Raw genomic sequence first — 12,284 nt, 5'->3', positions numbered from 1 at the left:
GTTTAGGTGTGAAGGGGAATACTTTTTTATGCAGATGTTCAAAGATTCAGTCATTCTATTTTCAAAATTTTGTAAGCAATTCTTGTTTGTAGTAGCATTCAGTACAGTTGGGACCGCATACCAGAGACACCAGTCATCTCAGAACCTGAGCAATCCTATCCAGTACATTAGTATTCAGTAAACATGCAACTGCAATACAAGAAAAGGTTTCTAAATGCCCATATTTGTTCTTTGCAAGTTTGCTGTTACTATGCCATCCTGGTCTTTGGAGACTTCTTTTTCTTTGTTTTTATTTTTAAAAGTCAGTCATCCCAGCAAGCATATCATCTCTGCTCTAGACGTACTGGTTACAGAAAGGAGGCATGAACTCCCTCTCTAATAACATTCTCTACATGACTCATTAAAAATTCCAAAGCAGAGGATTTGCTGCAAAACTTTAAAAATTGCGGCAGATGATGTCACTAGTGTACAATAAGACACAGAGAAAGGAAAGAAAGCGATAGCAGATGAAATCCTAAGAAACAAACAGCGTGCTTTTATCTTAACAATAAAAACAAAGATAAATGTCAGAAATATGTGCTCTGTGTTCAGCTTGCTTCCATATGTTGTTTCAGAGTTTTCTTTCAAGTACATTCATTAGAGATGCTAGTGCTTGTGTCTCTGAAGAGCATCCCAAACATTTTCTGTGAGAGCATTTCTGAAAATATTGCAGATATCACTTAAGCCTCAAAATGCCTTTGTGAGGCAAGGAATATTTATCCCCTTTTTACAACTTGAATTCCCTGAGAAAAGGACACTGGGGGAAAGCAGGAGCTATTGCTGTGCAGAAATTCATGCCCATAGGGCTTTTTGAATGTTGTATGCTTACCATGAAGGCTTTTCAATCTCTTACAGTGCTAATTTGGGGTTGGAATGGTCTGGAACTGCAAAATTGAACCAATTTCTGCTGCTCTATAACCTGTTTTCAGCCAAACACGGTAATGTTCCAGCACTTCCTTCTACGTGAAATTAGCAGTAGTCTCTTGACATTTTACAATCAATCAAAATATTAGGGAAAGAAAATAATCTGAAAAGTATTTGCAAAGCATCATTCTTCTAAAAGAAGAATTTTAGTTTTCATTTTTTCAAGTATTATTTGTTTTCCTATCCTGTGTCCATCCATCTTAGCATTGTTTCCACACCTTCCTCGCGTCCATTAAGAAACGTGACTAGCGTTTGTCATGTGTGACTTTTTCTTTTATCAAGGGAGGATTGTATCTTTGCTAGAACTTAGTGTTTGTGGTTTTTTGCTCGCTCTCTCTGTGCTGCTCTGATTTTATATTACTGATGACACTGTTGAAATATGTTTCATATTTGGAGTAGAAGAAAGCAGTGGTCCTTAACTCCTCTGGGCTTATTTCATGGTCTTAAATTGCCTTCATCTCCTCTTTCAAGACAGCACAGTGTTCAACAGAGTTGGATTTCAGCACCACTGTACAGATCCTGCCAGGGACTCTCAGCTGCAGTGGCATCCCAGAGCCTTCTAATTCCTAGAGGTATTTTGGGTCTCGCTCATGGAGTGCCTTGCGGATATGAAACTTCATTTAACTTTATATAGGATATCCTCAGGATATCCTCAAGTTTATGTACTGCTTAGACCTGTCTAAGCACCAGTGGCTTCCTGCCAAGCTCCACTGCTTTGCTTGGTTAGGAGAAAGGCAATGAATGGATGAGTAACTAAGGCCAGTTCATTGTTTATCAGTGGGAAATAGAGTATTTCAGGCAATATTTCTGGATATGGTTTAGGATAGTCCTCAGGGATGATATATTCAGGGAAGGCCTCTTCCAGTTTCACTTCCAAGCTTTTAATTCTGGATCACTTAAAAGTTTTCCTCTGTTTTTGAAATAATAACCACTGGTTTCATATGTATTTGACCTGTTTCAGGATAGCAGTAGCAAGAGCAGCTCCGCATGTTTTCCTTAAACTTCTTCTGTCTGTGTACTAGGACTTAGACTGGCATATAATGTAAATATTTTCTTCATTATTACTTTACATTTTTCCCTGAGGCTAACATATTGATTTCAAAACCATGGTCATCATTATACTAAAATGGTGGCATTAATACATTGGTCTCTGTGGGTAGATTATAATAGACAATTTCAAAATAATTGCCCACTAATAAGAGAGGTGGAAGTATGTATAGTATTATATTGCTTGTAATGTAACCATTAAAATAACAGTTATGTGATAATGAAAAGACTCATTATGCTTTAGTTTATCTTTACATAAAGTTAATAGCTAATGAAAACAGGGAAGATTATATCTAATTACATTTTACAATACTATTGCGCTTCCTGTAAAGACAACATTTTGCACAGAATTGTAGATTTGCAATCTTCAGTAAAGTTTGTGTCCACTCTCTATGTATGTCAAAATATGACTATTTTAAAACCAATGGTTCCAAGTTCTTCTTTATCAAATGATACATAAAGTCTTCACAAGAACATTTTTCAAATTAAGTTATTAGAGGTAGTCAAATCTTGCAACATGGCTGCATCGAACAAAAATTTTAAAATAATTTCAGGTCCTCCAGCTTTGATGTGTTAGAAAAATGAAGGTAGCTTGACACTGAGTCAGTCAGTAGAATACCGTCTCTCTTTAGGTGAATGAGAAATGTTAAATGCATTATCATCTGTGGCAATTTTGTTTTACTATTGTCTACAACTGAGTAGTATTAGGCACATGAGCAAGTTCCTTTTCTATTGTATCCAGAGTTGGAACATGCAAGAACAAATAGAAAAACAGCGCTTTGACACGCATAGAGAAGCCTCTCATTTTGTATGTTGGGATATTGAGCTCAAAGTTAGAAGTGCTTAGTTCAGGAATGCATAGGTAGAGCTCCAAAATTCTCTTAATGGCAAGAACATTAATTAGAATTAAGACATTTTGGTATTTGTATATCCAGATCAGACTACACTGATTTTTAAAGATGCAGATCCAGTTTTCAATACTTTGCATATTTTCTAAACATAATGGCATGGTTGAATTTTACCTTTAAATGCCAAACTCATGGCAGTGGGAATTATATCATCTAATCCATTTAACTCCAAAACGGAATTAAGATATATGAATTAAGCAGTTATGAACTAGGCATTAAAAATATAATTGCATTGATTTTTTCTAGGTATTATACCAAATAACATCAATAGAAAGTGTCTTTGGTCTAACAGTGTGATATTTAATTAGTTTGTGTTAATTGCCTACATTTCAGAAACAAATGCCTTGATTTCTTTATTCAATGAATGAATGAATGACTCGGCCTTCTGCCATTCCTCTACCGCTCAGTGTCCTATCCCCTATACACCCAGGGAGTGCTCTAGACCTTACTGGGAGGTAAAGATGGTGATAGAAGGGGGTGAGGAGGGCCACAGATACAGCTGGCAGCCTCACCGCTGCCAGAAGTCCGTGGCAGCCTGGCTTCCCCGCCAAGGAGGAAGAGAAGCCTTTCCCATCGAGGGGAGGGGATTGTGGACTTCCACTTTTCTCCCACATTCCCTGCTGCTCTTGCCCGTGGGAAGGCTAAGGCGTCTCCAGGCTGCCGGGGTGGGAGCGCTACAGAGGAGAGTAAGGCTGGAGGCCGGCTGAGTTATTTGGTGCATCCACCTACAGGACTGTCTCCTTGGAGGTGACAGTTGTTGTGTCTTTGCAAAGGTAGGGTTTAAATTTCTGTTCCGGTGAGCTAAATGGTGGGTGAATTTGTGAGCCTCAGCGGACATGGTTGTATGGTGGTGTTCAGAGCCTGCTTACTGTCTGAGTCTTTGTTCGGCTGCCAGGAGGGCTCAGTACATGCTAAGGCATGTGTTGTCTGTGAGGCCTGAGGCCTGGCCCCAAGCAATTCCCGAAGCATCTCAACTTTTTTGCCTTCTCTTTACGCCCATCTCAGACTCTTCCATTTGGATTAGCTAACTCAAATCACAGGCTGTAATGTTGTCACTGTACTTCGGTCACAAACTCTTCCTTGTTCATGTTTCTTTTTAATGGGATACTTGCTTCCATTTGGCACGTTTCTTGCTTTGCTTCAAGTATTTTTTTCCTTCCTTATCATTACTTTACTGATATTTTCCACATTTTCTCCTCTTTGATTTCCTACCTCATTATTTGTAACTGTGTCATCTATATAGGTTTCTTTTTTCAGCCTTTTGTCCTTTTATTGTGAAACATATTGCCTCGAACACACCTCCTGTTTTCGGCATAGTCTCTTTTAAAACAGCTCACAGACCTGCAAGGTATCTGATGAAGAACAGCTCTCCCCTCTGTGCCCTTGCCCTTGCCCTTGTGCTTGCTCTTTCACTTGAATCCTGGAGCAGAACACCTGAAAGTCTGATGTGGAATTGCAGATCCCAACTCAGTACATCCAGTACTTAAAACAAAAACAAAATATCACAGTGGGATGTAGAAGCTGTGCATGATTATTTATTGATGATTGTTGGTTACAGGAATTAAAACAGCAGGGAGCTCAGATTTTGATCAGAAACCAAGTGATTTTTCTGTACACTTTTTATTGTAAAATGTGAACATAATATAAACCCATTGTGCTCGTGCTGTTAAATGCTAAGCTCTGGCATGACCTGCTGTATGAACAATGCGTGTTCCGTGTTACAAGAGTATGTAGCTCTGTATATGCAAGCATTGTTAAAGTCTTGGAGCTGTTATATGGCAATTTATATATATATATGCATATATATGAACTATCACAAATGCTTCATGTCGGTGCTCAAGTGTACCACACACCCAGCACAGTGTGATTTCAGTATGGAAAGCAAAGGGATATGGTATGTGGCTGCCCAACTGGAGCTAGGACAGCCTTTCTGTGAGCTTCCAGCACAAGAGGTGTTCATGCAGAGACTTGCTTCATGTGTTCCATAGTGTTACCAATGAGCGAGGTCCATGTGGTTTGTTTTGGCTTTTTTGTAAGTACTTTTCAATTATGACAGTACAAGATAGCTGGGCTGGCAGTGACTTTTAGGTCTTTATGTGCTATGGATGTAATTTATTTGCTTTTAGTTTTTGTAACATCACCAACTGCTAAGGGAATTGATGTTTAATACGTTTCTAAATAAGTAAAACTAAAGTATAAATAAATAATGCCTGGTTTATTAGCCCAGGTGTTTTCAGCATCGCAGAAAGTGGTTTGATGACAGCCACCAGCACTAGCAGTGGAAAAAACCCTGATTTCTCAGTGATTATTATCATTATAATAAACCATAATTGAAAGATTACAAAATTGATTCTTTTAAAAATTAATGTTGCATGAGTGAGCAGGCTCTGTGGCATTCAGATTTTTTTCAGTGCTACTTGGAAGGAAAATGGCTTGTTTTATTTCCTGGCAGAAAACTGCTGATTTTCAAACAATCACATTAGAGAAAACAGTCCCAGAGGGTTACAGGAGACAACAGACCTATGTCATTATGCTTTACCCTTTCCTGATGGGTTCGGAGAAGAGCCAGAAACAAAAGAAAGTTACATTCATTATTGAGAGAGTCTTGGGAAAATCTGTTTGGCCAAGCAATTTTGCATGAAACAAGTGAGGAAATATTTGACTGCAAAGAACATAAACTCCTTCCATCAATATGCAATTTTCTGGATCCATTTGTCCAAATGATTATTAAGAACAGTTTGTAAATTTGTGGTGCTTTACAACTCCAAAGGGCGGTGAAAGCATTAACTAGTTAAATGGACAGAAGTGTTTTTTAAGAAATAAATAAATAAATAAATAAGACCAAAGTCATTTGGAAGAGAGTTTAAAGTGCGAAGTATTGAAAACAGCAGGAAACCTGAGGACCTGGAATAGCAATCATACAGTACCATCCGCCCCAATCAGGAAAGTGGAAACCACAAATTTATCTTTGATGATTTCCTGTAAATATGCCCTTTGAGGACAGATTGCCCTGCCCAGTCTTGTGGAAAAAGCTTGGAGTTGCATCTCTTCTCACCACAACATACGGATCTCGGCAAGCCCTGCTTCTCCATTTCCGAAGTCATTCCTCAGGTGGAAAAGTCTGAGTAAAAATGCAGTGAAATATTGTTGCAAAAATGCTGGTTAGCATCCTTCAAACCTGGTCAGTTTGACTGGAAAAAAACTTTCTGAGGGTTTTTTTCCCGGTCATTTTCTTCAGTAAGGTCTGCCCAGTTTTCCAGACCTTCTGCTATCCTAGTGGATGGAAGTGGTTTTATTGATGTTTTCACTCACTTCAGAATACCATGTCTCACTTTTCCCTAGGATGCAACAGTATAAATAGCTTTGCTCCCCCTAAGCATGTAGCAGTGTGTGCTAAGGGCTGGGGAAGGTATGTTTGGGTCTCTTTCTGAGTGCCCCTAGCCGCACACTCTACAAGGGACTATGTCTGCTTTGTGGTACTGTTAGCAGGATGGCTGTTCTGTGTTTTGGGGGTGGAAAGTGCAGACATGGGGGTCTGGTCTTTCTTCCTCGCTACCTCTTTGTAACACTTTGCCTCTTCTGATGTTGTGTTATTGGGTCTGAAGGTCTGGGATCTGGGCTGCAGCCAGTAGTGTTGCATCTTGGTAGCTTGGGGTTTCCAGTCAGTGCCACGTCCCACATTCATGAGACACAAACATCAAAGAAGCCCAAGAAATTGAGGTTAGCTGGGGCTTATTCTTTTCACATATACATCCTGAAGAAAGCCCATGCTATTCCATTGTAAAGGTGAGGTTTATGCACCATTTCACATGGTCCAGATAGTTTGCAGTCTCTGAAGAAGTTTTCTGTGCTTGAATTTACAGTAGACATATAATCTACCACATTTCATACGTATGCTCTTACTTGATGACAACCTCCTACTGGCCTTATGCAATGTTTTATTTAAGTAGAGGGACAGTCCCCAAGCCCATCTTCCTTCCCAAGATTGAAGTCGGTGTTCTTCCTCCAGTTAGATTTCATTAATAATATTTAGCATTTTGTAATGCATATCATCCACAGACCTTAAAGCACCACAGGACATTAAATCAGCTTTAATTTCCCCATTTTCCTGATTGTAAGACTCATGCAGGGAGTCATTTGTCAAGTTGTGTACAGGTATCATCCTGCAAGTCTGTGGCACAGCTATGAATATATCCTTCAGTCAGGATTCCCAAATGGCCCCTGATGTGCTACCCTGGCATTCAGAAAGCACAAGAGTGCGTTCTTGCCTATGTACGTTCATGCTTACCTCAGAGGGAGTCCTGGATGACGAAGTGGTGATCAAATCCATATCAAGTGCATTTTTATAAATAGGCAGAAGTGGAACTTCCTAAGTGAATTCACTAGAAATTGCACGTTTCCTCAAATTCTATATGATTAGACCCAGCTCTTGTGTCTTGGCCTCTGTGCAAAGATAGGCTTGTATTGCTAGCTGAGCCTTGTTTAAAGATCACACTTTGCAGGAGGGAGCAGTGATCATTAGATTTGGGAAGGAATCTTACAAGACATGTTGGAGCACTCCACATCTGAGCAGTTGCATTCCTGCCACTTTCCAGCAGTCAGCACTGCCCATCAAAGAAAATTGCTAAATAGCTCTGCTACATCATTCTTCATTTGCATTAGAAATGGCTCTAAGCAATAACAGGATTACAGCCAAAAAGTGCCATCACTTTATCATTCATTTATTTGATTTAATATATAGAGGTACCTATTTGAAACAGCATTTACTTTTCTTGAGCTCATCATAAAACCCACTCTGAATGGAAGTGTTTAAGGTAATGATGACTCCGATTAATTCCCTTAGAACAGCATGACTGGAATCAGATACACTATTTCTCTTTTCATTAGGCATTTCTGAGCTGCTATGAGTGATCTTATAGCATGAGAGGAATTAAATTAGCTGAAGAAAACCTGATGAAAATAGTCCACAATATGCTGCTATTCTTCTTACTCAGCATGGTAAACTGTGAGCTCAGATGCCTTTGCAGTGGCATCCAGATAGTGTTGATAGAACCTGATGCAAACTTTCATTTTGGGAAAGGTGGAAAAGCCATGCTTACTGTGTGCTGCAGATTTTCCTTCCCCTGCACTGTGAATTGAACAGTGTTACAGCTTTCTCAGCCAGCCGTTACCACCTTCTTCCCCTCTCCTCACTGCCACCAAATCCCTGTAAATCAACGCCTGGTCTGAACAGCAGATCATTAATCTGGTTTTCAACATGCACATCCCCCACCAAAGTCAGGAGGTCAGACGTTGTGTTGCACTTCTGTTCACAGACAGGATTGCTGCATGGGATGCTGTATCAGGAGCTGGTTTTTCTCTTCAAAGTGAGGAAGATGTTTCAATTAGTTCTAGGAAATTTGAGACCTGGCAGCTAAGTTTTGCCAGTGTTTTACTCCTGTTTACATTTCTTGATCATTAGTAACTACTGTTTATAATCAGTGGCCATGCCACAAATACAGGTAAAAACACTTTCCAAAGCACCTCCTTGACCAAATAGCTTGTATTACATCTGAAAATGAAACAGTTCCCTGAGTAATTTAGGCATCTTGAATTTTTTTTTCTACTGAAGTATCTGGAATTCCCATGAAATATCTCGAAAGCAGAACTGGGAACACTACTGTAGGATGTTTTCATTAGTTGAAGAAACAGAGTTTTTCTGGTAACATTTGTCTAAATCTCTTGTGCTGGTTTTCCTAAACATGATTATAAAGTTCTGCATGATTGCTGGTGTTGCAGGTATCTTAGTATTATAAAATGCTAGTACTAGTAAATGAAAGATGGATATGCTGGGAATATACTGAAGATTGAGGTTTTGCAGTGTAACCTGACCATGTCTAAAAGTAATGTACTCCAGTATCACCGCAGAGCAATGCATTGAAGTATCTAGATACTATATATTAAGCACAAAATATTGTTTCTAATGTCTTGGTCTCTCTGCCCATTCATTCTTTTTCAGGTTATCACAAAGTGTACTTTGTGATGCATGATAATTTTCTGATATGAACATTTCCTGCTTTCTGCAACTACAGACAACAATTCATCTTGCACGCAGTCAGTCACCTAGTTATAATGACTTTCTGTCCCTGTAAACTGGGATTAGATTCCTGATCTGCTTTGGCAAGTTGTATCCTTCTTACTCTCTGAAAATCTTACCTTATGTGTAAATAGCTGGAATAATTTGAGTGCCCATAAAAGTGACGGACTAATGTCATACACCAGAACCTGGTAAAACCTTTCCAGTTCTGTGAGTTTTCATCAGACCCAGTTCACTGTAACACTGCTGTCCCAGGCTTTGGCTTCTCTCCTGAGGAAAGATTGCTGGTCCAACTAATGTAAACTGGTCTATTACTATGTACATGAAGCACTGCTACAGACTGGTGAAACTATGAGATTATACCAGTTTGTCTAATCTACATTTGACCTTAAGTCTCTGGGGTAAAAAACTGGTATAATAAACCAGTGTAGAGGTTTATTATTTAGTAATATTTTTAAACATTTTGAAGAAGTCTGCAGTACCAAAGTATACAGTTCAGCCATCGCTTTAAAAGTGAAAGACTCCAAAGAGTAACTCAGTCTCTGGTGCGCGAAAGCAATGAATTGAAAGGAATGGGTAGGAAGGCAATGTGATACAGAGAATCTCAGTTGAAAAACTTCTGAGAAAATACTGTTTAAAGTCAGAGTTACAAAGTGCATGCTTTTCTACTGAGGACCAAACCTATTGGTTTCAAAGGCTCACAGAAAAGTTATATCTGCTGTGTCTAATATGCAGTAATTGATTCTTCTAATTCCTAGAGGAGCCCTCTCTATTTAAAGTACAATTGAACTCCAAATTACCTTACAATGTTACAGTTTAAGTTGTATCAGCCTAGCACTGAGCGGTATCAAGTGGGCTGCAGATGCACACAGAAAGTTTAGCCCTTTTCACTTCTTTGTTTTGTGCCCTTTGGATGCTAAGTAGTCCGATAAGCAGCCTTTCCCACCTTGCACTTAAGAGATGCTTTCATTTCTTATGTTCCTGTGCATGGCAGCAGAACAGGAGAATTCAAAATGGTATGGTTTGCTTGCATTCAGACTGGCTTATGGGTTGGTTTTTCTTTTCTGCTGTCTTGTCTGATCCCTAAAATATCACCTATAATCACCCATGTAATATCAACACTAATACAGTAACCTGATTTTCATCATTGTTTGAATAAATTTTCAGGAAGAAGTTAGAATTCTGCTGGACCATTATCTATCAGAGGAAAATATATTTATGAGCCTCTGTATGGAAGATTATAGGAAGATAAGTTGTATCTCATCATGTGATCTGCACCGTTATGGATTATAGAAGTACTGGCCTTACAGAATCACTTTTTAGCATTATTAGTGGCCATAACTTTAGTCACCAGTTCTACAAAAGAGTCTGGCTGTAACTAACAAACTGTGTGTATCTGTATTTGTAACGACTGTCTTGATAGTTTCACATATCAGTTCAATAAAACATCTTCCACTCAGGGGAGACATTTGGGCAGGAATATCTCAGTGACATCCTTGCCATTCCCATTACCATCACTACACACTCAGAGCAATATATGTTTTAAAAATTGATTGAGTGTGTATTTACAACATAGATCATGAGACATGTTTTTTTAATGGTGAGAAACTCCCAGTGATGCATTCTGTGATCTGTAGCATTGATTTGGATTCTTTGATTTTAGTGCTACAGAATACAGTCATAAAACTTTTAGACCCTTAATGTCATAGGGTGCAGCTTCTTGACACAGAATGCTAATGTAAAAGGAGATAGCTACTGCAGACAAGAGCTCCTAACCCACTGAAAACCAAAGGCTTGCGTTAAACATAGTTAACTGAATTTGTATTCTTAACATATTAACTATAAAATATAGAGAACTTCATTGAAATGACATAAGGTTGAGATGTAAATTCCCTAATGCAGATAGACCTTCAGTGGGCCACTTTGGCAGTGTGGAGGATAGGCATTTGGTTTAGGTAGTTCCCTCACCTCCCTTCAGGCAGTTTTCAGTAAGCATCTCTGAAAAGTATTTTTCTGAAACAGTTGTCTAAAGATAGATGAAGCAAATGTTCTGCCCCTTCTCTCTTGACTAAAGAGAGTCTAGATGCCTGACCTAGACACTTAACTCTTCATTAGCAAAGGAAAGTGAGGTAAATAGTGGTTAAGTGTCTTCTGGTTATGTGTTATATCTTCTAATAGGTATGTGCGGTTATTTACCATGCTGTTGTACTTAGTTCAAGGTTTTGGTAAAGGCATGACAGAGGTGGCATCTTTCACGTTCTTAGTACAGCAGAAAGTTTGTCTGTTATATCATACTCTTTTCGGTGTGGTTGCCATCCTGGTTCTTAAGAATTAGTTGTTTCTGGCAACATAAAACTGGGTCTGAAAATGAATTCCACCCTGGGACAGAGGAAAAAAAATGACATGGAAAAGTGAGTAAGAGAGGTACCAAAAAAACCATAGAAGTTTGGCCAGAGATCTGGAGTGCCTTTTCCAAGTGTAAGAATAATAACTGTTAAGTATTTTTCCGTGAAAGTGGTTATAGTGAACAATATCGGGAAGGTTTTAATTGTTATACAGAAGTCCTACAAACATCCTAGGTGTATTAGAGTTCACTTGGATGTACAAAAGTCTTGATATATCTCACTGCAGTGAGATTACTGTCCAAAGTTTTCTGGAATCCTTCCAGTGCAAAAATTGAGTTTAGAAATGGCTGAAATTGCTTTGTTCTAGTTCTGTAGTGACTAAACACAGCTGGGACATTCAAGCCAACATACTGTGGACTTAAGTATGTGAGTATGGTTGGCAGTTTCAGTCGACTGCATTTTCTTCTGAAATTCATTCCTCCCATTGGTGCAATAACATTTGGTCTTCTCAGTTCTCAGAGCATTGGTTGGACACAGGCTATTTTTCATGAAATTTGCATTTTCTTTTATTAAGAGAAGGGAGAAAAGCTAATTGTGTTTGTTTGGGGGGATGTCTTTTCTTTGTAACAGGTAGACTGAAGTATCTGCACTGAGACACGCATGTTTGTTTAGGAACTCACATTGTAAGTCTTTAGTGCAACAGTAGGTTGATAATTTGGCAACAAGAGTGTGGACAGAGCTTGCTTGCTCTGTAGCACATTCTCTCCTGAGCTGTGGGACCTATAGAGCTGTAGGTGGGTCAGACTTGTCTGTAGACTGTTGTGTGACTCTACCTAACACTTAACGTTGTTACCTGTTCCCCCATGGGATGTGGGACCACAGGCAGAGCAGTGAACCCACTGGAGAGAATGATAGAAAAGAAACTCTCTTTGCAAAGGAGTAAGA

The 12,284-nt window shown here is 39.1% G+C and overlaps 1 protein-coding gene across 4 annotated transcripts in view; it reads left to right on the top strand.

Annotated features, from left to right (window-relative positions):
• ST6GALNAC3 (ST6 N-acetylgalactosaminide alpha-2,6-sialyltransferase 3) overlaps positions 1–12,284 on the top strand; it is a 231,690-nt gene that overhangs the window by 161,086 nt on the left and 58,320 nt on the right. The window contains exon 4 of one of the 4 annotated variants that reach the window (XM_030032308.2): positions 8,917–9,016. The exons of the other annotated variants lie outside the window; for them this stretch is intronic. Within the exon in view, the coding sequence (XP_029888168.1) occupies positions 8,917–8,947 (31 nt within the window). The 3' untranslated portion in view covers positions 8,948–9,016. Of the gene's footprint in view, positions 1–8,916; positions 9,017–12,284 lie in introns of those variants that run through there. 4 annotated transcript variants of the gene reach the window in all.

This window comes from Aquila chrysaetos, chromosome 12 (assembly GCF_900496995.4).
Source record: "Aquila chrysaetos chrysaetos chromosome 12, bAquChr1.4, whole genome shotgun sequence".
In the NCBI taxonomy this organism is placed as follows: Eukaryota; Metazoa; Chordata; class Aves; order Accipitriformes; family Accipitridae; genus Aquila; species Aquila chrysaetos.
This window is presented reverse-complemented; position numbering and strand designations above follow the sequence as displayed.